The sequence below is a fragment of the Lacerta agilis genome, chromosome 5 (genome assembly GCF_009819535.1).
Source record: "Lacerta agilis isolate rLacAgi1 chromosome 5, rLacAgi1.pri, whole genome shotgun sequence".
Taxonomy (NCBI): Eukaryota; Metazoa; Chordata; class Lepidosauria; order Squamata; family Lacertidae; genus Lacerta; species Lacerta agilis.
In genome coordinates, this window is record NC_046316.1 from 4064842 (window position 1) to 4092179 (window position 27338).

The following is a 27338-nucleotide window of genomic DNA, read 5'->3' on the forward strand; positions in this document are numbered from 1 at the left end:
ATGGCGACACATATACAGTTGGTCTTCAGACTGGGCTATAAGCAACCTTTCAAGATGTGTGCCATTCACTTATCAATTTTATTGTGATGACCACTCCACATTTTTCAAGATGCGGCGAACGGAGGGCCTACAGAGGCCAGTGGAAGAGCACATTCTCTGCAAGCAGAAGGTGCCAAGCCTGTTCACTGATATCTCCAGCTAGAAGAATCTCTAGTTAGCAAGTTTGGGAAAGACTTCCATCAAACACCCTGGTGAGCCACTGTCCATCACAGTAGCAAATATATAAGTTTATGAATATCTGTCTGTGTACACTCAAACACACACACACACATATTGTTACTTGTCATACAGCTCTCTAAGAATCTTTGCTTTGGCCTCAACTTTTTATTGTTTCAAACTGGCCATTAATACTTTCTGAATGTCTTTATTTTGAAGACTTTACATAACTCACACAAATATGTAATTTCCCAAGTTGGGATCTATACCTTCAAATCATTTCCCCTTCATCAGAAAAAAAAACCCTTGCTAGGTTTCGGAAGCATTATGTAAAAATTAAAATATAGGGAGATTTCTATTGTAATTCTTCACCCACCAATGTAATTATCCAAAGGACATACCGTAATAGATAATTCAGAAGAACATCAGGGACACAACACAAAAAACCAGTTTGTAACAAAAATTACCAGAGATAGCAGGGGAAACTATACAATCAAGTTGTGATTGCTTATTGCAGTGTTCAGGGGTCAGCAAACATTTTCAGCAGGGGACCAGTCCACTGTCCCTCAGACCTTGTGGGGGGCCGGACTATATTTTTGGGGGGAAATGAACGAATTCCTATGCCCCACAAATAACCCAGAGATGCATTTTAAATAAAAGGACACATTCTACTCATGTAAAACATTCCCGGACCGGATTTAGAAAGCGATTGGGCTGGATCCGGCCCCCGGGCCTTAGTTTGCCTACCCATGGTTAAGATCCTTCAGGTCTGTGTGTCAATTATATATCTGTACATTTAACCTCTGGTACTGAAACTGCTAAAGGGAAATGATGCATTGAAAAGCAAACAGAAGCTGACCTTTGCATGTTTTCCCATCAGGTTGTAGGTTGAATCCAACCGGGCAGCTGCAGCGCACTCCTGTTGCTGTATCCTTGCAAGTGCGGTCACAGCCTCCATTATTGACAGCACATGTTTCTGAGAAATGAAAGAAAGACAGAGAAAGAGAGAGAAGGAGTAGGGAGGGAAGGAGTAAGAAGGGAAAGAGAGAGAGAGAGAGAATAACACAACACATTGTAGTCCTCTAAGTGTCCTGCATGTTACAAAGCCATGTAAGCAATCTATCCTTAAGCATGCAACATCAATGTGCCTCTTATGTTTATCACAAGGGGGCTTTATGACTGTCTTAAACTTCAACTGCAAACTGTATGCATGTTGACTTGAAAATAAGTCCCAAGGAATTTGTTTTCTTACTGGAAAGGCCCACTGAAATTAATGGGCTTTACTTCCAATAGACGTATTTAGAAAGAGGAAAAAAAAGAAGAGAGTATTCTGTATTGTAATCAGTACTGTATTGCTTTAGACAATAGGGGAGATTTTTAAATGCAGAATTTGAAAGCCTACTGCTTCAGCTAATAACATATTACATTTTAAAACAGACTCAAGCGCTCATTCCCCACCCAAAACGTATGTGGAGCCAAGACCCTGCGATTTCTGCAGAGCTGATATTTTAATGGCTCATCAGCCATTATCCAGAGATGGCTTTCAATATTCATTGGGGGGGTGAGGGAGATTGCTCTTGATACACTATTGGGGGGATGGAGCCACAGAAAAGCAAAGCCAAGCAAAGCACAGCACTGGACTTGAAATTGAAAATTTCAAATCCTTTCATTCACAGAAAGAGTTAATGGAAAATGAACTACATACATCACTTTGACAGGAATCTACATGCCCAATCTGTTCTTACTGAACTACAAGCAAAAGGCATCTGGGTTTTGTCCACTTAAAGCTTTTTGCAAATTGAAAGGAGTTTGGAGTGGGTGGGGAGGGCATAATTGAGGTCACTGAACCCATTCCAAGCTGTGTCATTGAAATTTCCCAGTGCTTGTAGGATGTCAAATGGTGGTTGGGCAAACACAGGGAAGGGAAAGCTGCAACACTTTTTTTTTTTAAATAACTTTTGCAATAATGAGGAATGGGTATTAGGTCTCATTCCATGAAAAGTGCAACTTCATTACAATACAATACAATACAATAAAATAATAATAATGGCAGAATACATGCAAGTGTATAGTGTTTGTGAAGTAAATAATAAGCAGCAGTAAAAATGAATTATATAATCAGTAAACAAAAGCAGTAACTGTGTTGATTTTACTCATTGGGCAGAACTGTGTTTTTATCTAGTAGTTGTTTCTTGGTCCTTAACGAGACATTTTCCCCCATCTCCTCTTCCTTTCTTCCCTATTAACACCTACTAACCCTACAAAACGCAGGGACCCAGGTGGCGCTGTGGGTTAAGCCACAGAGTCTAGGGCTTGCCGATCAGAAGGTCAGAGGTTCGAATCCCACGACGGGGTGAGCGCCTGTTGTTCAGTCCCAGCTCCTGCCCACCTAGCAGTTCAAAAGCACGTCAAAGTGCAAGTAGATAAATAGGGACCGCTCCGGCAGGAAGGTAAACGGCGTTTCCGTGCGCTGCTCTAGTTCGCCAGAAGCGGCTTTGTCATGCTGGCCACATGACCCTGAAGCTGCCTGCGGACAAACACCGGCTCCCTTGGCCTATAGAGCGAGATGAGCGCCGCAACCCCAGAGTTGGACACGACTGGACCTGATGGTCAGGGGTCCCTTTACCTTTTTTAACTCTACAAAACAAGTCCCGGGATGAGATGTGCTTCAAGTTTCCCTTTTGCCACAAGTGGCAGCCAAGGGGGTGGGGACAGGGAAACTCAGAGCACGATGATGTCCTGACACACATTTTGCTATAGGAATCTGAATGCTACAGGAAGAAATTAGCAAAGGACGCAGTACCATGTTTACTTCCGGCTGTACAAGAGCCATAAATGCCAATATGCTGCTAGCAATTGTGAGACTGAGCTTTACTCAGAGTACACCACTGAAATGAATAAACATGGCTAAGTTACTGCACGTCCATTAATTTCAATAAGTTGCTCTGAGTGAAACTTAGTTGAATGCCACCTTCCGTGGAAGGTATTTCTAAGTTTCTCCCATGTGTGGCAGAGGAAATTTCAATCTGGAAGGTGACTGATTGCAGTTCATCATCCCAAGGCTTTCCATAAAGCCATTCTTAACAGCTCACTCGTGTTTATAAAAGATCCTTGGATTATTTGCATTATCTGCAAGATGTGTTAGACTTGAATTACGTTATGACCCAACGTATTACATAAAACTCTAACAATCACTTCTACGGTGAAGGAGCTTCAAGAGAGGCAATCTGGAGGAGAATTGTAGAGATCAGCAGTAGAGGTTATTAACGCTTTCCACATCCAACGTTTCCCCTGCCAACCCCCCACATGGGGGTTCCAGATCAGTGTTGCCCTCTTGTCTTTTGCATATTCCATTCCATTGTATTTAGATAGAACTGAAATGGTTATGACATTCATATGGCTCAAACTCAATATGTTTTATTGAACTGTCAAGTTGGAAGGGATCCCGATGGTCATCTAAGTCTAACCCCCTGCAATGCAGAAACCCTTTGCCAAACGTGGGACTCGAACCCATGACCCTGAGACAAAGATACCTATTTGGCAGGTATCTGATCAGACAATCCAGGTTAGGATATAACAAGAAGTAGCATATAACAATACAGAGAAGTCTATAACAGGGTTTGGAGCCTGTTCTTCTTGAACAGTAAGACCCCATGCAAACCACTTTTTGAAATTAAATAGAGTTTCAATAGCAGTTTGAAATTTGGCATGGGTTTAGAAAGAGAGAGGAGAGAAACCCTAGAATTCTTCTTTAAAGGTGCAGCTCTTTGAGCAGGCCTGCTCTTCTGTTCCCAACCAATTGCTTTATCATGAAGAACCACATAGGGCTCAGTTCATTAATTTGCACATGGGCTTAAGATGGATAGCATCTTATACAAAACTGAACCTCTTTGCCATTCATGACCTTTGTGATCCACTTTATACTTCTGACATGAGTATACGTTACTGCCACACCCCCAGCCAAAAATCCCCGACTTAGCAGATTCAGTACACATGCAAGAGCTCAAAAGTGTAAAAGTATAGAACTAGGATGTGCTTGTAGAGAATTCATTAATTTTAAAAGAGAACGGGACACGTTTTGCTTTTGCCTGCGTGGCTGAAATACGGACACCAACCTACTCATTATTATCTTTAGAAAGCAGATCTAGTCGAAGTTTAAGCATTGTTTTAAGCTCCAAGAATTTCAATGAGAGGGTGTTAAACATGTTCTTAAATCAGTGGGCCGCTAAAAGGGTTTAACTTAGGCTGAATCATGTGCCCTGTATTTATTTGGTAGGTCTTCCTTACCCTTGCAAATAAGTCTATTTTGATGTTTAATTCTGATGTGTGAATATGCAATAAAATTTCCTGGGACATCTTCTATGAGCAGCTATAATAGATTGGAAACATAATCCTGAATAAATTCTAAGAAAAAACAGGTATACAAAAATCAGGGAATTAAGAAAAGTTTCTACCTAAAGCAATTTATTGGGAGTACCAGCAGTCAGGGGCATAGGAAGCCTCTGTGCTGCCCAGGGGGGGGGCGGTGTGGAGGCACCCCCCTGGGGGAGGGGCACGACATGTGCGTTGTGACGTTGTCGTGACATCACGACGCACGTGGATGCCGCGGAAAGGGGGAAAAGGGTAAACTTCCCTTTCCCCCCCTTTCTGCGGCTTTTTTCTGTGCGAGGGGCAGGCCAGCGAGGAGGGGGTGTCATGCCAGCGACAAGTGTGATGCCCCCTCCTCGCTGGCCCACCTGCTTCCCTTTCCCCCCCTTTCAGCAGCTGTTTTTCGGCCTGAGGGGCAGGCCAGTGAGGAGGGGGCATCACACTTGTCCCTGGCATGATGCTCCCTCCTCGCTGGCCCACCCCCCGCCGAAAAAACCGCTGGGATGGGGGGAAAGGGAAGCCGTGTGGGCGCATTGCCTCCCCCTTCCAGTGGCTTTTTTCTGTGCGAGGGGTGGGCCAGCGAGGAGGGGGTGTCATGCCAGCGACAAGCGTGACGCCCCCCTCCTCGATGACCCGCCCCTCGCGCCGAAAAATAGCCGCTGGAAGCGGGAAAAGGCGGCATGCCGCCGTTCGGGGCACGCCCGGCGGGGCGGGGTGGGGTCGGCCAAAGTGTCACCCCCCTCCCCTGGAACTTGAGGCGGACCGCCCCCCTTGCTCCGCCCCTGCCAGCAGTTTAACATTACAGAATGATTAGAAATGTCAAATGGCTACATTATGAAAAAAACACAAAAAGCTATGCATTTGGCATAGCACTGCAACCAGTAGTAAATCTCACACTCATAGATTACCGGTACCTATGGTTTATGAAAAGCCTTTTATGACAATTCATCGGTTTCAGTCAAACATGACTTAAGCAGCGATGTTTCAGATTGCTGGGTGACAGCCAGTGAAAATGAGTAGATGCAACAATATTCCCCTGATCCCCTAGCAGAATATATAAGTAGACCTGAAGGGTAACAGCTAGTGTATAAGTAAAAGTAATTCTGATTAAGAAAGAAAGAAAGAAAGAAAGAAAGAAAGAGAAGGGGCTCTAGGAAGCTCCTCTTATTTTTAACAGTTTCACAAAATGTCCCTCTTCTGTTAAAGCAGAGGGATTTATGCCTTTAATAAATGCCAACAATATGGGAAGAAATCGGAGATGACTGTCCGCAGTTGCAGGTCAATAAATGTAACAATAAAGCCTTGACTTGAAAAGAAAGCATGGGAAAGGGAATAAATCTGAGCGGGTGAGTTGGGGGGGGGGGAATATGAAGTGTGGGAAATTCTTGCTGCCTTTTTCCGGACTCTACAAAACAAGAGTTGTTGAAAGCCTTGCAAAATGCAATGTTTGGCTGGTGTGCTGCACTTAGATGTCATGGTGAAACCAGCTCCTAACCCAAAGACTTCCATACCTTTAGAAACATTTGAAATCCAGGTTTTAATTTGGGATCTAGATACAAAACGAGAAAATAGTAGTAATCCTGTAGCTACTTTGTAGAACTCCCCCCCCTCCCCGCCCCGGGTGTGATTCTGGCCACCTCTTTAGTCGCTTTCACGTGGCCTTTAAATATTTATCTATTTCAATCTGCTTTTAATTGCTGGTGCTGTTCTGGAGTTTTGAAAGTGTGATTGTTCTGCTTTTTATCTTTGCTGGTCTTTACTGAGGGTTTTTAATGTTGCTTAATGTACTGCAACTGTGCTTTGTATTTCAACTTGTTTTTATGAGGCTTTGCAGTATTGTTTTATAAGGTGTCTACACTAGTTTGGCTATTCTACTCTGTAAGCCTCTTTGTGGAGGCTATTTGTGGGGAAAGCATACGTTTATAAATCTATACAATATATATATTTATTTTCATTTTGTAAAATTTATAAAGTGCTTGATTGTAAAGAAAATTAACACCCAAAGCGGTTTACAAAAATAATAAAAAAGATCAACAATGATGAGAGGCTTAGTTGTTCCACACACAAATTGTTCATTAATGATAATTGTTGGTGTAGTCAACACAGTGCTCTCCAGATGTTGTTGGACTACAACTCCCATAACCCTTGACCACTGTCCATGCTGGTAGGGACAGATGGGAGTTGTAGTCCTATAGCATCTAAAGGGCACAACATTGGCTACCCAGGATCTAGAGTGAAGGGTGAGCAGTGAGGCAGCCAAGTTCACTGATGGTACTGAATTCATAGCTGTCAATTTTTCCCTTTTTTTAAAGGGAAATTCCCTTATTCCAATAGGATTCCTCGCAAGAAAAGGGAAAAGTTGACAGCTATGACTGAATTGTTCAGGGTGGTTAAAACAAAAAAGGGATTATGAGGCATGCCAAAAGAATCAGTCCAAACTGAGAGAACAGGCCAGTAAAACAGCAAATGAAATTCAATGTAAAGTTATGCACACCTGGGGCCCAAAAAACTCCTAATTTCCCATACATGCTAGTGAGATCTGAACCTGCAGTGACAGTGTCATGAAGGTGCTAACTTAGCAGAAGCAGCAGCAAAAAAGGCAAATTATTTCAGGAATCATTAGGAATGGGATTGAAAATAGAACTGCCAAATCATCATGCCATTATACCAATCTATGATGTGAGAACAGTAGGAGTTCTGCTGACTGAACCTCCGAAAGGGCATTGTAGAGTTGGAAAGGGTTTAGAAAAGTACAAGCAAAATGATTAAGGGGGTGGAGGAATTCCTCTATACGGAAGGTTACAACTTTGGGGTCTTTTTACTTTAGATAAAAAGGGGGTACATGATAGAGGTGCATAAAATGTGCACCTCTATCATATGGTGTGGAGAAAGTGTTTTTTCTCTCTCTCACACACATAACACCAGAAACCAGAGTCATCTAACAAAGTTGAACGTTGGAACTATCAGGACAGGCAGAAATAAGTACTTATTTCCACAGTACCTAGTTAAAGTATGGAATTTGCTTCTACAACAGATTGAAAGGGCTATCAACTAGGATGACTTTAACAGATTAGACAAACTCATGGGGGATAAGGCTGTCAGTGGCTACTAGCCACAATGGTTGTAGGAGGCAGTTCGCTTCTGAATACCGGTTCCTATTAATCAGAAGCAGGAACAGTGCTGTTCTACAGAGGTCCTACTTGTGGGCTTCTCAGAGGCGTCTGGGAGACCAGGAGGCTGGAGTAGATGGGCCATTGACCTTGATCCAGGAGGACTCTTCTTATGTTCGTTATGGGAAGTCTCAAGGCTGTGAGCAAGCTATAGCCAGATCTCAATTTTGCAGAAGTAGCCAACTGAAATGTCTTCCAAATGTGCATGGCCTGAAAACGTTGAATGCTGCCTATCTGGATCCATTTTCTGTGGTTTTGATCTAACAATCTTGAGAATTTGAGGTGATTTTATGGTTTTCAGAAACCAGTGAAAAGCAGTCTCCCGAATGCTTGCTTTGGCAGTTTGAAACCATATATGAAACCAATAATGGAACAAAACCACGAAGCATCCAGCAGAACTGGGCAAAAGGTTCATGCAGCAATGAAGCTGCCAAAAATTTCTTGTTTTATCATTCTTGAAGTCTGGCACCATCAATATTTGTGAGCAAACTACATGTTAAGCTCAAGCAACACATTTCAACTTTTAACAACGAGGCCCTATTTAATTTGGAAGAAAATTCACATTTATCATAGGATGCTGTCATTTTGTAACGGCTAAAGCATGAGCATCGACTTCGAGATACTTGAGGTTCCCCCCATCATCATTAAATTCAAAAGGCAAGTAGGGAAGAATCTGTACTTTTTGCCCTCTCTCATTTTCTTCAAATCTCTCCTCAAAACTAACCCCTTCCTTGAACCATTAGTTATTGCCTAACTGGAGTGAAACGAATCACCAATATTATTACTTTTGAAATGTCTCTCCCACATTTCTAACTCCAGGCTCAAGAAGCACCATGTTACATGCATCAGTGCATTTTATTCTGCCGTTGCCACTGCTCAACCTTTCCTCCCCCACCTCTCTCTCGTCTCTCCCTTTGCTAATGTTCAAACTGTACAATCCTTTGAATGCTCTGAAGCAGCATACAAATGCTAAGTTTGACTATTTCACACATTTAGAATTAAGGGATGAATATTTGAAAGGAGTTGCAATCCTTCTTCAATATTCAGAGTGATGTAAAGAAATCAGCCACTGGCCTCGTTCACACACCACTTTAAACCACTGTTAAGCTGAACTATGGTTTGAATGTGAATGTGTGTATGCTGGTACAGAGGAAGAAAAATCATAGCCACTTTTCTCTTCCTCTATTCCTACCAGGAACTAACCCATGGTTTGGCTTATCATTAGGTAAAGGGACCCCTGACCATCAGGTCCAGTCGTGTCCGACTCTGGGGTTGCGGCGCTCATCTCGCTCTATAGGCCAAGGGAGCCGGTGTTTGTCTGCAGACAGTTTCCGGGTCATGTGGCCAGCATGACAAAGCCACTTTCTGGCGAACCAGAGCAGCGCACGGAAACGCCGTTTACCTTCCCGTCAGAGCGGTCCCTATTTATCTACTTGCACTTTGACGTGCTTTCGAACTGCTAGGTGGGCAGGAGCTGGGACCGAACAACAGGAGCTCACCCCGTTGCAGGGATTCAAACCGCCGACCTTCTGATCGGCAAGCCCTAGACTCTGTGGTTTAACCCACAGCGCCACCTGGTTCCCTTGGCTTATCATTAGTAGAAGACATTTTGGTACTTCATAGATGGCTGTGTGATAATGAATTTGTATCTTTGCTATGTGTCTGGGAAGTGTGGGGTTGGGAAGAAATGGAGGTGCCTCTTCTATCCCAGCAATCATGGGTTCAGGTAGGTATGGCCCTGGGCGGAGAGAATTCCATAATAAGAGATGCTTGTACATGGTTCCCTCTTCTTTTTCACCTGCAGCATCAAGCTCCTGGTTGCTCTACAACCATAACACCATCCAGTTTGACTGATCTGTTAGTGAATGCCAAGTTGGTTCATAATAATATCTTGCTCATCCACAACTTGATAGAGCATGAAGGAGCTGACCTAGTGTTTATCACCAATACCTGAGTGGGCAAGCTGGGAGGAGTGAACCTTTCGCAGCCTTGCTTGCCTATGTACTCAGGGCAGAAGCTGCAAAGATTGGAAGGTTGACTGTGTGTTGACATAGTCCAGTGTTTCTCCAAAATGTGTCCCCAGCTGCTATTGGACTACAATTCCCATCATTCCTGACCACTGTTTCTGCTAGCTAGGGATGATGGGAGTTGTAGTTCAACAACATTTGGACCCAAGTTTTAGAAGCCACTGTGCATAGTCCTCAGATCTTCTATTCTGCTCATCAGGAGACCTCACCATCTGAGGGCCTGTGTCTGGTGTCAGGCTAAAGACTGGAAGTGCTACTGGTCTATCAACCACCTTGTTGACTGAGCTGGTAGAGGTGGTCTCTGGATTATTGTCCTGGGGGCTTTTGATGTCCATGCTGAAGCTGCTGTGTTTGGTCTGGCTCAGGTTTTCATGGCCTCTGTGACAACCATGGAGCTGTTTCAAGTGACCACCAGGCCAACCAAAGTTCAGGTCATATCCTCAATTTGTTTTTTGCCCCAGTTGACGGTCTGGAAATAAGGAGGTTTCTGTGACTCCATTGTCATGATCAGAACACTTCCTGGGCTAGCAGAACCAACTTCTTCCATAGTAGTAGGGGGCAAATTAGGATGACAGTAGATTTATGGATTCCAATGGATGGCTGAATACCCTGGAGAATTTCTGGTGGCTAGAACTGGTGGATGCTGAGGCCCTCATCTTCCTATGGAACTGGAAGAAGCAGAGGGCAGGCGAAATTATCACTCCCGAGCACCCTCTCTGACACTGGATCACTCCCAGGTATATTGGGGAGCTATATGTGAAATCAGGCCAGGTGACAACTACAGCACAGGTAGTAGAAGTCCCACTGTGAAGATGACTGAACATTAGCTAGAGCACATAATTGTTCCTACTGTGGTGGCAAAAGCAACAAAGGGGGTCTTGCAGAACTCTTCAGGGTAGTCCATAGGGTGCTGACACTTGTATTGGTCGATGGAGCCTAGGGCACCTCAGGGACCACTTTGAGAACAAAACCCCTCGCCTTCGTAGAAAGCTAGATGCCATGACTGATACAGACCTAAGTGAGGCTTCTAAAGCCCCACCAAGCTATGTTTTGTGGGATTGTTTCAGTTTTCACAGGCTGGTGATGCTGACAAGGTGGTTGTGAGTTGGCATTAAACAACATGCCCTTGGGATCCTTGCCCTTCACTGCTAGCTGGGGTCGGGGGCAAGGGTGTGCTGCTGCATTGGGTAGTTATGTTGACTTAGGGCAGCACTGGGGACCCCCTGGCCCACCATGCCTCCTTATTTCACCTAAGTGCACTTGCAATTCTTCCTTTCCATCTTCTGGTAGAATTCAGTGTTTTTCTGAATTTGGTACCTTTTTCTATTACCTTGACATGGAAAGTGTGGCCTGACTTTAAATTGCACCTGCAAAGAGAGAAAGGGAGAATTGGGAACACACTCCTGTTCGCTTGGTTCTTCCTTTGAATTTGATCTACCTGGTGTCAAATGTCATTGTGTGGTAGACATGTCAGTGTTGGCATAACTGGACATGGAGGAAGGGGTTAATTTCCTTCATGATTGTAAAGCACTCCGTGTATGAGATAAGCCAGCAGGTGCATGGTCAGCCAAGCTAGTTGCTATGAAAATGGCACAGTGCCGCCCATATAAGTGATTAATGCATATCAGCTCAGTGGGTCCAGGGCCTTTCGAGTGTTGGGGCCAATTTTGAGAAGTAAGCTGAAGTCTTGAATTGCTAAAGCAAGAAATACGCTGTACTTGTATATATCTGTATCTGTATCTGCAAAGCCTACAAGTTGTATGTACAGGTGAAACTCAAAAAATTAGAATAACGTGGAAAAGTTCATTTATTTCAGTAATTCAACTTAAAAGATGAAACTAATATATGAGATAGACTCATGACATGCAAAGCGAGATATGTCAAGGCTTTATTTGTTATAATTGTGATGATCATGGCGTACAGCTGATGAAAACCCCAAATTCACAATCTCAGAAAATTAGAATATTAAATGAAATCAACAAAACAAGGATTGCAAATAGAACAATATTGGACCTCTGAAAAGTAGAAGCATGCATATGTACTCAGTACTTGGTTTGGGCCCCTTTTGCATCAATTACTGCCTCAATGCGGCGTGGCATGGATGCTATCAGCCTGTGGCACTGCTGAGGGGTTATGGACAACCAGGATGCTTCAATAGCGGCCTTCAGCTCTTCTGCATTGCTCGGTCTCATGCCTCTCATCTTTCTCTTGGCAATGCCCCATAGATTCTCTATGGGGTTCAGGTCAGCCGAGTTTGCTGGCCAATCAAGCACAGTAATCCCATGGGCATTGAACCAGGTTTTGGTACTTTTGGCAGTGTGGGCAGGTGCCAAGTCCTGCTGGAAAATGAAGTCAGCATCCCCATAAAACTCATCTGCAGAAGGAGGCATGAAGTGCTCCAAAATCTCCTGGTAGACGGCTGCGTTGACCAACACAGTGGACCAACACCAGCAGCTGACATGGCTCCCCAAATCAACACAGACTGTGGAAACTTCACACTGGACTTCAAGCATCTGGCATTGTGTGCCTCCCCATTCTTCCTCCAGACTCTGGGTCCTTGGTTTCCAAATGAGATGCAAAAGTTGCCCTCATCAGAGAAGAGGACTTGGGACCACTGAGCAACAGACCGGTTCTTTTTTTCTTTAACCCAGGTAAGACGCTTCTGACATTGTTTCTTGTTCAGGAGTGGCTTGACAAGAGGAATACGACATCTGAAGCCCATCTCCAGGATCCGTCTGTGTGTGGTGGCTCTGGATGCACTAACTCCAGCCTCAGTCCACTCCTTGTGAAAGTCCCCAACACGTTTGAATAGTCTTTTCCTGACAATCCTCTCCAGGCTGTAGTCATCCCTGCTGCTTGTGCACCTTTTTCTTCCACACTTTCCCCTTCTGCATAACTTTCCATTAATGTGCTTTGATACAGCACTTTGGGAACATCCAACTTCTTCTGCAATTACCTTTTGAGGCTTTCCCTTCTTATGGAGGGTCTCAATGATGGTTTTCTGCACAACTGTCAGGTCAGCAGCCTTTCCCATGATTGTGATTCCTACTGAACCAGACTGAGAGATCATTTAAAGGCTCAGGAACCCTTTGCAGATGTTATGGATTGAGTACTGCACTGAATTTGGGGTTTTCATCAGCTGTACGCCATAATCATCACAATTATAACAAATAAAGGCTTGACACATCTTGCTTTGCATGTCTTGAGTCTATCTCATATATTAGTTCCACCTTTTAAGTTAAATTACTGAAATAAATGAACTTTTCAACGATATTCTAATTTTTTGAGTTTCACCTGTATATATCAATGTCTGGAACTGTTTACTGAAGCCTTATCTTCTATAGCAGTAAACTATTCTGGACCTTAAGCAGCCTCTGTGTGGTGAACAGAACTGGGGGCAACTTCTGCTACATGGGTATCTCACATCAGATTGTCTTCCTTCCTTTCCCCCCATGGCTTTAGATTTAAATATAAAGCATGAGGTTTTTATTCCAATTGTTCATGTATTTCAAAAGATGTACATATTTGCTACTTTGTGAGTTATTGTAAAATATTAATGTAAGTTTATTAATATAAGTATGTTTTGGAGAAAATAGTAATATATAAATAAAATTCCCACTCACTATATTTGCAGGCTGATAGTTGCTTGAAACTGGGTAGAAACATGAGTAGAAACAGGAAAGGACAGGAGAGAAAAACTTTAAAAGGAGTCCTGCTCCAGCCAATAGCAAGATCTTGTAGATTTAACCCTAATAACCAGCCTATTGCTGACTTGCGCCTTAGCTTTTTGTTTTGATTTTAAAACAATAATCTGTAGTCACATCCCTGATGTGACATTTCTGTGCGAATTCTGTCACAAGGGGAATTCTAAAGTGTGAAATTACACACAACAGATTGTTTTGCAGGTTTAACAGTCCTGCAGCAGAGGACTTTGTCAGCTTAAAAGCAATTTGATATTCTTTTTAAGAGAAAAAGAACAAAACCAAATATGGGGGAAACATTGTACTGACCTCTTTGAAATGATGCCATCAGTATGAATAATGCTTTAGGACTGTGAGAATATATTTGCCATCTACTTCCATAATGAAGGATCAGGGAGCAGTGATAAAGCAATATGGCAGGGCAAGGAAGGATGGGTTTTCTCCATGGCCAGGAGTGGAGTAATGAAAGCCACAAAAGGCTACAGAGTTATTCCTGGTCACCTGTACTGATGCACTCTTACACACATTTTTAGATACAGGTAGGTAGCCGTGTTGGTCTGCCATTCCCACCACCCTTCTGAGTAATACTCCTCCCCTCTCTCTCACTATATATAAGGGTCTGGTGACTTCTGTTTCAGTGTATCTGAAGAAGTGTGCATGCACACGAAAGCTCAGACCAAGAACAAACTTAGTTGGTCTCTAAAGTGCTACTGGAAGGAATTTTTTTTTACACATTTTTAGAAGCAGGCAAGCCCCCAGAAGAAGAAGAAGAAGAGTTTGGATTTGATATCCCGCTTTTCACTACCCGAAGGAGTCTCAAAGCGGTTAACATTCTCCTTTCCCTTCCTCCCCCACAACAAACACTCTGTGAGGTGAGTGGGGCTGAGAGACTTCAAAGAAGTGTGACTAGCCCAAGGTCACCCAGCAGCTGCATGTGGAGGAGTGGAGACACGAACCCAGTTCCCCAGATTACGAGTCTACCACTCTTAACCACTACACCACACTGGCTCTTGTCATAAACTGGTCATCTGTATGCACCTAAAAACGTTCCTGAAATAGTAAGAAAGAGTCTTCTGAAAAAGATAGCAAGGAGAATTGTTAAGGTTTCTTTGGGCTGACTACTTCAGTAGCTGCAGGTATGGAAAACCTCTACTGAAAAAGGCTTTTTATTTAGAGAAGATGTGAGTAAGAAGTGTATCCAATTATGCACAGCGTGGAGGAAGCGGACTGAGAAAATCAAGATGGACGTCCAGTGAAAATGAACATCCAGTGAAAATGGATATTGTGGATGTCCAGGGAAGCTGAATGTGGGGCGGATTCAGGACAGGCAAGAAAAAACAGTTCTTCACACAGCACATAGTTGAACTACCGAGGCAGGAAGGGAGAGTGCTGTTGGGCTCCGGTCTTGCTTGCAGGTTTTGAACAGGCACCTGGTTGGCCACTGTGAGAACAAGATGCTGGGCTAAATGAGCTACTGACCTGATTCGTACATTTTAATGGGTTGCATTATTCATTATTATTGTGTGTGTCAAATGTGCCATTTATTTCAAAGCATAATGGGGCTCAGGAGACAACCTGTTATTTGGATAGAGTCCTAAAGTCCCTTTAAAAATGGTTGACTTCTGGAATTTTTATTGTCAATCCATGTGCAGAAGTTACATAATTACGGGATATGCTGATAAGGCGTTAAGCTTCGGAATCTGTTTCTTAGCCTTATTTATTTATCATTTTAATAAAGCGACATTTCGATCTGAGTTCATCATAAGGTTGCGATGCTATACACATTTACAAGGGCACAAATTACATTAAATGCAACGGGACTTTTAAATAAACATTCATAGGATTACACTGTAAAAGTCAACTGTTGTATCTATTTGTTGTGAGGATGAAACAGGGAACACCACCTTGAGATCCTTAGAAAACAAAGGTGGTATATAAATGTAATAAACAAACAAACAAACATGAGTGTCTAGAACAAACTTCATATCCTCTCCACCGTTGCCTCTTTGCAATTCCTCAGCATTAATTAAGTTTAAATTTTTGCTCTGAGAACTTAAAAATCTGAAGCCGCTAGCCCCCGCCTCTGAAGATGATACATGCTATGCATTCCTAACCATCTAAACTTGTTGCCAGCTTAACTCCCACCTTGAATGATGAATGGACATAAATATTTCTTCATCTGTATGCCTTCCTACAAATTCCTCATCCTTATTAAAATGAAACATCTATTCATAAAGAATCAGTGGATTTTATCATGTTGGTAATGTTTTATCAAATATTTCACATAACTAAGGACCAGCCTACCTTTCAGACAGATGATAAGTATTTAGGTTGCTGGAATTGCAACCGGACATTTATATTGCAACTGCTGCCCATAGTTAGGAAATCGATGTATTATGAGGTGATGGAATTCTGGTACAGTTCAGAATTCAACCATCTCACTCTGTGCAAAGTGTGTGTACACTGGCTATAAAAAGAACGGGGGGGGGGGGATATTTTGCAATCATGCAATTTACTTGCAATTATTTCTCTGTATCACAAAGAATATTCAGAAAGGCCATTCAGTGGCTGCCAAAAAACTGAAAGGAGGCTTATTTTAACCTTTTTCTTTCAACTTGCAAAATGCTTGATGTTTGTAAGATGAAGGGACAAAAAAAAAATTTTTGTGTCACCCTCGCTTGCTTCAAATTCTATGACTCTACAAGTAAAGTAATGTAATGCTCAATACAATTTTTGATTGAGCTCCGTAGAAAATGTGTAGAAGTCGTAACTAAAATCAGCAACACAGTGTTGTAAGACTTCAAGGGGGGGGATCCCCCCACAAAAGAATCTGTGGCTGCAATCAACAATCCAAATTCAGTTGCAAATACATGTCTGACAGAAGCAAGAGTGTGGTGAGCCTCTTGCTAAACCTAGAAAAGGCAGACTGATAGAAGAAACGACATACAGATTGTACACACAATTCACACTTTCATCAAACGAACAGGAATATCCCTTTTTATTTGTACAACGAATCGCAGGAGCAATCATCAATTGAGAGCCTTCTGACTGAGCGGCAGAATACAAATGGAATAAGTAACGATCAATTCTTGAAGGTGTTCATTAACCAACCACCTCCTTAAATTGCAACACAATGGGTTTATATTATAACAAAACTGTTCATTTCCGATATTACCGTGTTTCTCATAATATAAGACGTGCCTATAATATAAGCCATGGCAGGATTTTGAAGCAATCCAAAAATATAAGACATACCCCGAAAATAAGCCGCCTGGAGCCACGTGCCAGCGGGACGCAGCACGAGCCGCCTCCTCCTCCTGCTGGCTTCCGGAGGCTCGGGGCGCTCAGTGCAGCGCTGCTGGGCGCCGACCCGGCAAGCCGCCTCCTCGCCCTCCTGCCGCCGCGTCTCGGGGCGCTCCGTGCGGCGCTGCTGGGCGCCGACCCGGCAAGCCGCCTCCTCGCCCTCCTGCCGCCGCGTCTCGGGGCGCTCCGTGCGGCGCTGCTGGGCGCCGACCCGGCAAGCCGCTTCCTCCTCCTCCTGCTGGCGCGTCTCGGGGCGCTCCGTGCGGCGCTGCTGGGCGCCAACCCGGCAAGCCGCCTCCTCGCCCTCCTGCCGCTGCGTCTCGGGGCGCTCCGTGCGGCGCTGCTGGGCGCCGACCCGGCAAGCCGCTTCCTCCTCCTCCTGTCGCGGCTCAGGGTGCTCCGCATGGCGCTGCTGGGCACTTTGCCAGTACTTCAGCAGCAGCACCAACAGCCAGTTCCGGGCGCCAAGCCGCAGCAGGAAGAGGAGGAGGCTTGCCAGGTCGGCGCCCACCGCCCCGAGCCTCCGGGAGTCAGCAGGAGGAGGAGGTGGCCTGCCGGGTCGGCGCCAAGCAGGGCCGTGTGCCCGCCCCAAGACAGCTGGACCAAGCAGCAGCAACACCGGCCGCGGCAAGAGGAGGCAGGTGCCCAGAACTATACAGTACTTAATTAAAAAAAAATAAGACACCCCCGAAAATAAGCCATAAGCTTATTTTCTTAAGTAAAATAAATATAAGACGGTGTCTTATTTTATGAGAAACACGGTATGTGTTCTGGAGCAAAGAAACGCGAGGCCAGCAACATATTCATCCTACGCTGGACCAGTTTCCATCCATGTGAGATTGGGCAAGGGAGAGGCATGAAAACCTTTGATTCAGCTTCACCCAGGAAGAAACACAACCTTGGCAGGTAGCACAGACCTACTTGCCTACGCAAGTATCAATTTCAAATGATCAATAATTCTGCAAAATGCTTCTTTTTAAAAAATGTACAGTCATACCTCATGTTACGTCCGCTACTTGTTACGTTTTTTCAGGTTGCGTCCCGCGGCGACCCGGAAGTACCGGAAAGGGTTACTTCCGGGTTGCGCTGTTTGCACATGCGCAGTAGGCACTAAATCGCCCCGCGCACATGCGCAGATATGGTGCTTCAGCTTGCGGGCTTTTCACATTGCGAACGGGACTCCGGAACGGATCCTGTTTGCAACCGGAGGTACCACTGTATGGTTTGGGGTGGGGTTTTTTTGAAAGAAAAGTGCCCAATGGGGGAGGGGGAAATACTTCCAACAATTCCAAATCCTGAGGACATAAATTATTTCAAGCAAGGGTATGAATATTTTAAACCAAAAGTACAAAAAGAATGAAATCAAGCATTTTATATCATTGGAACTTGCTACAAAGGGTAACGCTGAGCGAGGAAGCTTACGTGACCTACTTGGGTCGATTTTTACTCACAGAAACACAAAAGCCACATGTGAAAATCAGACGTGCAAAAGGTAAATAAGGTTAGTGGCAAAGATTCTCTTCTTTGCACCAAAGTCTTTCGACATTAAAGCTACAGTACTGGAGGGGTTTGGGTGGAGAGAGAATAGATTTAAAATGGGAAATGAACTTTTCGATGAAAGATCAGGATTCTAAAACGAATTGTGACCTCAGCAAACAGATGAACAAATTAAAAACAGAAATACTCGAAACACACCCCCACACCCCCATACACACAAGAGACAAAAGTTGAGAGCACATCAAAGGAAGTGGAAGAAAAGTGTTACCCATAAGTAGCCGCCGTTTCACCCGCTTGTCCACATCAGCTACTGACGTGGCATTGAACTCAGAACTCTCAATTGCAGCCTCATCCTTCTCTAAAACACAAGTAAGGGACAAACATGGAGCAGTTGGTTAATGAAAAGCCCAATTTTCCACTGCTGAAGAAAGTTTCTTAGCCTGGTGCAACCAAAGCCAAGAAGCATGAAAGCACTAAAACCCCATTTAGAGAGTTAATTCCATTTGAAATCCCAGAAATAAATAAAAGTATGCTGGTGGGAAGGAGGGAGTGGAGGAGGGGGGCAGAAGAAAATGATGATGAAAAACAAAGTAATTAGCCAGCAAACACATATTAAGCTGGTCTCACGCTAGTCATAACACAAACACAAAAGAGAAGGTGCCCCAGATCGGTGTTAATTAAGAAATTTAAATGATAAGGTTTCAAGTTCAACACATTGTTAAAAAAACGAAAAGGAGAAAAGACAATGGAAGTAGCTGCAGGCGGAGAGGTAGGTGGCAGCTTTTGAACACAGCTGGCAACAAGGATACTGAACACAGAACAGAGCTAAGAGAATCCGGTGATGGATGGGCATGGGAACATGACAGCTTTGTGCATGTTGACACAGTGTATCAAAAACAAAAACTGCATGCAAATTTTTTAAAAACAACAACCGTAAAAACAAATATAAAAAAACAAAACAATTCAGTTGGGCAGTGCTGGTTGCCTGCTTGTCTATGGAACACGACTAGCTAAACATTCAATGCTAGAAAAAAGATGTCACAAGAATAGTCTAGTAATTTTTAGAAGCATGCAGTTAAGCGGGGGCGGGGGGCATTGTTAGCACAGGACACCCTGCAGGTAGGTTCTGGTGTCCTTTCTATGGAAAGCTCCTATCCAGCATTATAAGAAGTTAAGTTATGCAATACTTAGAAATATACCTAAACAATCTGTTTGCAAGGATGGGAACAGATGATGGAGTGAATGAAAGGTCTCGTACATGGCGGGGGGGGGGGGAGAGAAGCAATACAGGGAGCAGAGGCTAAGCGATTAAAATAATTTATATGGGATGGAGAATTGCCTTTAAAAAGAAAAATACGAAACACAAGTGGGGACTTTTCACATGCAACAGACATAAAATAAGAGGATAAGTCAAGAAAACGAAGAGAAATAAACGGGTTAGACAAAAGGGTACTTATGTGCCATTGCAGACATTTGCATACTTGCAGCGATGTCCAAGTTACAGACACCACTGAAGTCAGCAAACTATAGGTAGATAGGAGAAGGAATCAGAAGTAGTGGAGGCAGGTTTTATCTGTGGTAACACTAAATGGCTGGGTAACAAGACATTGTTCTAAGAAGAAACCAAGTTCTAGATGGGATCAGGCTGCAATAGAGGCTTTGCTTTGAGGTTTTTCATTTCTCTTTTAATATTTTTTTTCCAATAATTAATGAACATCAGGTATCAGACAAGACAGGCAATCAGGAACCATCACCAGAAAGCAGGAATAAAAATGGAAACAAAACAAAAGTTTTAAAAAATATCTAAGAGAAAGGACTACTCAGAAGAAAGAGGAGGGTGAAAGACCCAACAAAAGCAGCAATATGCGACTTAAATTACAGGAACAGAAAATGTAATATAAAGTCGTATTATACAATAACTTTGCAGAAAGGGAAGGGGGAAAGTACAGTTTCCAACAGTTCAACAGTTTTTCTATATGCCGGACCAAATAAGCATCACCCTGAAATCAGAGCATGATCTCAGAGCATTATCACTTCTCTCAATAAAAACTGTACCAAGATTTGCAACCCTATAATGGCTCTCTAAGGTTTTAGTGGTGCTTTCAACAATAAAAATAGAAGAAACCCAAGAATAAGATGCATGCAGTGAATACTGTAACAGCTATATTGTAATCACAATTAGACTGCATTTAATAAACGCACAAGGGGCCAAATCTTTAAGGCAAATCTGTTAATTTCATCCAGAGAGCTGGTTGTACTGAGCATAGGCTTAGAACTGAGGGCTGGCTGAATGGTTTCCTTCCCAGGATCAAGACTTTAGGGTGTCCATAATCAAAGCACGTTAAAAAAGACATTTAATTTCACCAGCTCAAAAGACTTCAATACACATGTAAGATTGATGGAATTATACAGTTATCCACAGATGTCAAGATATGTTAGATTCACCACAGACATTCACACACCTTTAATAAAGCAATAAACATTTTAGCTTTAAAGAGGAAATTATTGACTGCTGATTAAGCTACATAGTGATAGCTTGCCATACAAAATTTGTTGGGAAATATTTATCTAAATTTTGTTCACTTTGTACAATTAGATGTGGATCACTGAAAACAGGACTTCTTTAATGTTTTAGAGCCAGATTTTACTAGTAATTTCTCTTGAGCTCTCTAATTTTCACAATGGTTAAGTCTTGCAATTAAAGGTTAAGACATAATTCTGGAAATGCCAAACCAAATTCACCCGCAACTAATTGTAACTTATGAGCAAATTCTATACAAAGAAAAATGCTTTTAAATTATATGGATTATGGGCACAATTATAAGACAACATTTTTTACTTTGAATAGGGATTATTTAAACCCATGCTTGATGCTCCCACTGAAATTAACAGCACTTAGAGAGCTTACCTTTGGTTGGATTATGCCCTTTGAGAATGCTTATAGAATGTTTTATTTCTCTGCTTTGAAACAGACAAAGAACAGAAAAATACAACTAATGAACGCCCCCCAACCATACAGCATGATCATGCCAAAACTGTAAATCTCAGATTTCAGTCAGAAAGTTAAGCACTAAAATCAGTGGGATGTTAAAGTGTGTAACTCTGACTAGAATTATGTTCCATGAATTTTTAAACTTAAAGGGCTTCTAGATTTTGGTGTAAAATCTGGAGTAAGTGTTAAAGCAGCTTCTTATTAAACTGAAACAATTGCAATTCTCCCCCACAAATGCACCATAAAGAAAAAAGAAATGTAAAAATGTAAATTCTTTGATTCTGTGCTTATAATCACAATAAAACATATATAAAAGAACATCTCAAAAGAATATATTCTGCTTCCCATGGTGGTGCAAAATTGTCCAAGTGACAACACCATGACAGAAAGCATTCCTTCCATATAATTCTAGCTCTTCTTCCACTCCATTCACAATCTGTCAGGTGTCTGATCCTCACCAAATCACTTCTTTTTGAACTCCCTTTCTCACATTGCCCAGATGCCCTGGCTGTATTCATTAGTGCTCAGGTTCCAGGATGGAGTTCAGAACAGTCAGCAGCTATTGCATAAATTTTACCACGAATACACTACAAACTGGCTGAAATAATTGCATGCTCAATATGCATAAAACAGATTTTTTTAAAAAAAGAATCTAATTAATTACAGGTTCTGCTCCATTTTTCCCAATGAGCAGATATGCTTTGCGGTATTAGAAAAAAGTCTCAATTCGAGCAACCGCATGGGTCCCACTCCACCAGAACCACGTGGGGAATCATCTACACAAATGGATTCTGGTGATGAATTCTGGTTACATAGTTGTAATACAAATAGGTAGCTATATAGGTCATTGCATGTTTGAAAAGGTATATTAAACATAAAATAATGACTTTAACTATCACTTTCTCCCAGTGAAACCATGACTAAAATCTTCTATTGCAATGAGCATCATTTACACTCCTGAATTTTTAAAAGGAGCAAAATGTAATACTGTGTATAGCAGAACAGTCCAGATATATACTTCTGGTTCGTTTTTCCTCTATGTGAACAGCCAGCGTAAGAGATTGCAGCTGCTTTTTTCCAACGTCCAGTAGTATACAAAATGCCACAGAAGAATATACATATATGGGTTTGTGTACAAATGCACACATATCAAGCTATTAAAAAGTGACAAATCCTCAACCAACCAATGTATTATAGCTTTCAAATGCTGCCTTCTATAACTTTTACAAATTTAAACATTAGATAAGATCAGGAGTTTATGGCCCACTCTTTTAAGCAGTATTTCAATTCCACACAGATATTTGTACAATTCAGAGGGAGGGTACTTACCAATACATGTTCGGCCGTCCGAGTGTAGGGCATACTTTTGATGACAACCGCACACAGGTCCCGTATCTGTGTCATCACAGGTGTGTTGGCAGCCTCCATTTCCATAGTTACAGGTTACTAGTTATTCCCCCAAAAATGTGTGTGTATGAATAAAACAACAGTGAAACCAATTAGTTTTGAGGAGTTCTAGGCACATAAAATAAGTTCAAGTCATTGTGTTGTTGTTGTTTTAAAAAAGCAATACACGTGACAACAAAATAGCTATTTCCAAAATCTCCTACCCTCGGTAAGCAGCGACATTCCAAGCAGCCGGTAGCCCTGTGCAGATGGTCAAAGTGTGCCACACACACAAATGGGAGTAAGCAGATCAGGATTGTGCCCACCAGTCCATCCCTTGCCATGGCAAACCTCCACATGTTCAAAGTTTCTATGTGCAAAAGCCCCAACTCATACAGGTTCTGAACATATGGTCCACGCCCATTATTTTTCTAGGTTACAGGCTGCACATCTGGAACACAAACATGTAGGTCCCTTGCAGAAAGGACCCTGAACACAGAAAGGTTGTGTGCAGTGAGGGATCTGCAACCCGCCCCACTGCCCCCCAACTAGGCACTCTGATCGTCTGCACCGGGCTACCGTTACTCCGAGGCCATAAAACTTTTCCATTATTCATTTCCATTAATCATTTTCAATACAGCACGGGGGGAAAGAGATTTTCCTGTCCTGGGGAAGGCGTCGCTCTTTTGCAGCAGTGACTTAACCTATAGCTCCAGAAATCAGTGCTCTATAGCACAATAGAAAAATAGCCCAGATTTGAAATTTGTTTTTATTGTTAGTTCTTCAGAATATGAAAGCTTTTAAAAACAAATGAGGCAGTGTTACTAACTAACTAACTAACTAACTAACTAACTAACTAACTAAGACAGTTAACTTTACCATCACCAGACCTCTTCTTTTTATGGTTTGATGACCCCACCTATGGTTATTTAGCAACTTCCAAATTTGAGTGGGTTTCCTGCAACACCAAAGTGACCATCTGAGAGGAGAGTTTCTTGTGGTTGCCAGAATGCATAGCCTGTGGCAACAGAATGTGCTGTCTTTGTATACACACTATGCCTCTTTGCTACCACGACACACATAAGGTAGAGAAAATAGCGAAGCAGAGTTTTCAGGTGTAAGCTGCTTCAACTCTTATTTTGCCACAAACTCCCTAGGTATCTTTATTCTCTGCCTCAAACCCACACATGTCTGTGATGATGGGAAAATAATACCATTTGAAAGGGGTTCTGTGATGTTTACTCAGAAATTGTGATGTAGAAAACTGAGCACTTAGAAAAAGTGCACCACATACAAAGCACTTCTGACACTTAAAATAGCTTAGAAAAAATCACAGCCTTGATTGTTATACATAATGCATTGCTTTCTGCACTCAAATTCACAGTTAACATATGTGTTTATATAGCTTACTTTTATCAACAGGAATATAGTTTATTGAAAATCTACCAGTCCACCTAGCTTTTGCTGTGAATGTCTAAAATTTGGCAAATAAGTGGGACCTTCAACAAAATGCTGCACAGCATTGGAACAAGAGGGCTCCTGTTTATGGTTCTAGCTGCTGGGTGGCTTTGAGACATTTTTATTGCTTAGGCTTTTTATGTTTTGTACTTCTGCAAACCTTGAGGTCTCCCAAGGATGTTGATACCCGCTTGTTTCTCAGTGGCAATGTTTTTGCTCCAAATTTGTCATCATATACTACCTAAGTGATATTAGAGGGAGTAAGGGCAAACATGCACATGAAACTGCTGACAATCTTTGATGGGTTCGAGTGTCTGAAACTATTTATTTCCCCATCTACTTATGGTTGGATACAAACTACTAAATGCTAAGTATCATGTTTAGGTGACTGTATATCACCCAGTGCATCTTTGGACATTAGCAATATTGTTTTAGGTTTGTCAGCTACCATCAGACTGTGCATTCAGTGAATTTTGAACACTGTACTGTAACATATTCTCAGGGTTTGGTGTGCGCACACTGCTTATTAGATGGAAGAAGCTGGTCAGGGCAGCACCTTTCCCAATGATGGCCACAGCAGGGGCCCCAACCCCACACCTTTGCCATCAATGCGTCATGTGTTTCAAGATGCTGGGAAACATAGGAACTTGGTTTGTCAGGAAGCAGAGGCCTCTAAGGGCCCAGGCCTGATCCATTTTTGACCAGAGGTTTGATGGTCTAAGTCTAAGATAATCCAAAATGGACAGGCTTCCCAAATCCTGATTTAAAATCAAGGTTTGACAGTGTCCGCTGCCCTCTCTGCTATTCCATTTTTGAAATAGATTAGGCTTAGAGATTATGATTTTCCCAGAGACCATCTACTTAACTACAGCTAAGTGAGAACTTTGGCTTTCAGAATAATATCCAAAACTCTATCCACTGGATCTCCTATCTGTGCCTCCATCACAATAGATTCAGAGGAGGAGGAGTCACATAGGAGCTGCTTACAAACCTAATGTGTTGCACTTGCTATTTTCATAGGAGGCAGCCACATGTTGGGTCCAGCCACATGGTTAAGCCCAACAATACCTTTACTCCACGTTAAAAGATTCTCAAGTGGCTGCAGAGGTTGGTAATACTGGGCCCCTGTGGTATATTGGACCATTGGATTTAGCTGTGGGAAACCAAGGTTCAAATCCTTATCTGGCTATGGCCTTGGGCAAGTCTCCACCTCTTGGTATATCTGCCAGGCCACATACATTATTATAAGGCATCTTCATGCATTTGCATTAGTCTATTAGCTCCAACTCCTATTCTGAAGGCACAAAAGAGGGCAATTCCAAGCAGAAAGAGAAGTGGGAAGAACCTAAAGAAACCGGTGTGGCTGCATGTATAAGAAACAGAAGAAAGGTGAAATCATGAAGCAAGAGTATACACAAGTAGCCAACAGTTGCAAGGAGAAGGCCAGGCAGGCCAAAGCTTAGGTTTACAAGAGAGGTTTTTTGTTTTTTTTAAATGTTTCTTTGGTAATGTTTGAAGCAAGAGGAAGAATAAGCAAACAACAACAACAACAACAAATTTTATTTATACCCCGCTCTCCCTGGCCTAGACCGGGCTCAGGGCGGCTAACATCAGGTATAAAAACAATTGATTAAAATACAACTTAAAATGCAGCCTCATTTCAGTGGAAGCCCAGAACAAAAACTGTTTTGGGGGAGAAAACGTCAAATCTTCACCAAGGCCAACTATCCAGAATGGTCCTACATGGGCCAGAAAAAAAGCCAGGGAAGTCCCCAAATACAGGTTCCATCACAGAAGGAAAAGGAAAGATGTAGAGAGGATCAGGCTGATTCCAAGCCAAAGGCCAGGTGGAACAACTCTGTCTTACTGGCCCTGCGGAAAAAAATCAGATCCCGCAGGCCCCTGGTCTCATGAGACGGAGCGTTCCACCAGGCCAGAGCCAGTGTTGAAAAGGCCCTGGCCCTAGTTGAGGCTAATCTGACTTCCTTAGGGCCCGGGACCTCTAGAGTGTTACTATTTATGGACCTTAAGATCCTCCACTGGGCATACCAGGAGTAGGTAGTAGGTCCCCTGCGTGCAGAAGATGGAGAAATGCTATTGGGGGACAGAGAGAAGGTGGAATGCCTCAACACCTACGTTGCTTCTGTCTTCACCCAAAAGGAAAGCAGTGCCCAGCCTGGTGATAACAGAACCAGTGATGCAAGGAGGGAGCTGAAGCCCATGACAGGAGAAGAGGTGGTAAGGGAACACCTAGCTACTTTAGAGGAATTCATATCCCCAGGGTCTGATCAGCTGCACCCAAGGAGCTTGCAGATGTAATATCAGAGCCTTTGTCTATAATCTTTGAGAATTATTGGAGAACAGATGAGGTCTCTGCAGACCAAATGGGCAAATTTTTCCCCATCTTCAAGAAGGGAAAAAGGGAAAGAGAAGATCATCCAGGTAACTACCAACTGGTCTGCTTGACGTCAATACCAGGTAAGGTCCTAGAACTTAGGAAAGGATGCTATGATTACTAAGACCCAGCATGGATTTCTCCAAAACAAGTGATGCCAGACAAATCTCATTTCTTTTTTCGATAAAGTCTTGGTCTGTGGATGTAGTGTATCTTGATTTCAGTAAGGCTTTTGACCTAGGCCCCCTTCTTGCAGAGAAGTTGGTAAAATGTAGGCTGAATGAGATTAACTGTTAGGTGGATTTCAGCTGGTTGACTGACTGAACCCAGAATGTTCACTAATGGTTCCTTGTCAGCCTGTAAAAAAAGTGACAAATGGGATGCCACGGGGTTCTGTCCTGGGTCCGTTGTTGTTCAATGTCTTTTATAAACGACTTGGATGAAGGTACTGGTGCGATGCTCAGCAAATTTGCAAATGACACCAAACTGGGAAGGTTAACTAATGCCACAGAAGACAGAAATGGGCCCAAACTAACAACATGAACTCCAATAGGGACAAATGTAAGGTTTTGCATGTAGGCAGGAATAACCAGATGCACAAATATAAGATGGGGAACACCTGGCTTGCCAGTAGTACACGTGAATGTACTAGATACTTAGTAGAGCACATGCTTAACATGAGTCAACCCCGTGATGCAGCAGGAAAAAAAGGTAAGGCTTTGATAAGCTGCATCAGAAGTACAGTTTCTCAATCAAGGGAAGTAATAGTACTGATCTATTCTACCTTGGTCAGAGCACACCCGGAGTCCTGTTTCCAGTTCTGGG

General features: G+C 42.8%; 1 protein-coding gene across 2 annotated transcripts in view; it reads right to left on the reverse strand.

The window, feature by feature from the left end:
• SCUBE1 (signal peptide, CUB domain and EGF like domain containing 1) overlaps positions 1 to 27338 on the reverse strand; it is a 180358-nt gene that overhangs the window by 66081 nt on the left and 86939 nt on the right. Inside the window, exons 6-8 of one of the 2 annotated variants that reach the window (XM_033148315.1) lie at positions 22604 to 22720; positions 18551 to 18640; positions 1076 to 1192 (exon numbers count right to left, since the gene is read on the reverse strand). In XM_033148315.1, coding sequence (XP_033004206.1) covers positions 1076 to 1192; positions 18551 to 18640; positions 22604 to 22720 — 324 coding nt within the window. The remainder of the gene's footprint in view (positions 1 to 1075; positions 1193 to 18550; positions 18641 to 22603; positions 22721 to 27338) is intronic. The other variant, XM_033148316.1, reaches the window with a different exon arrangement.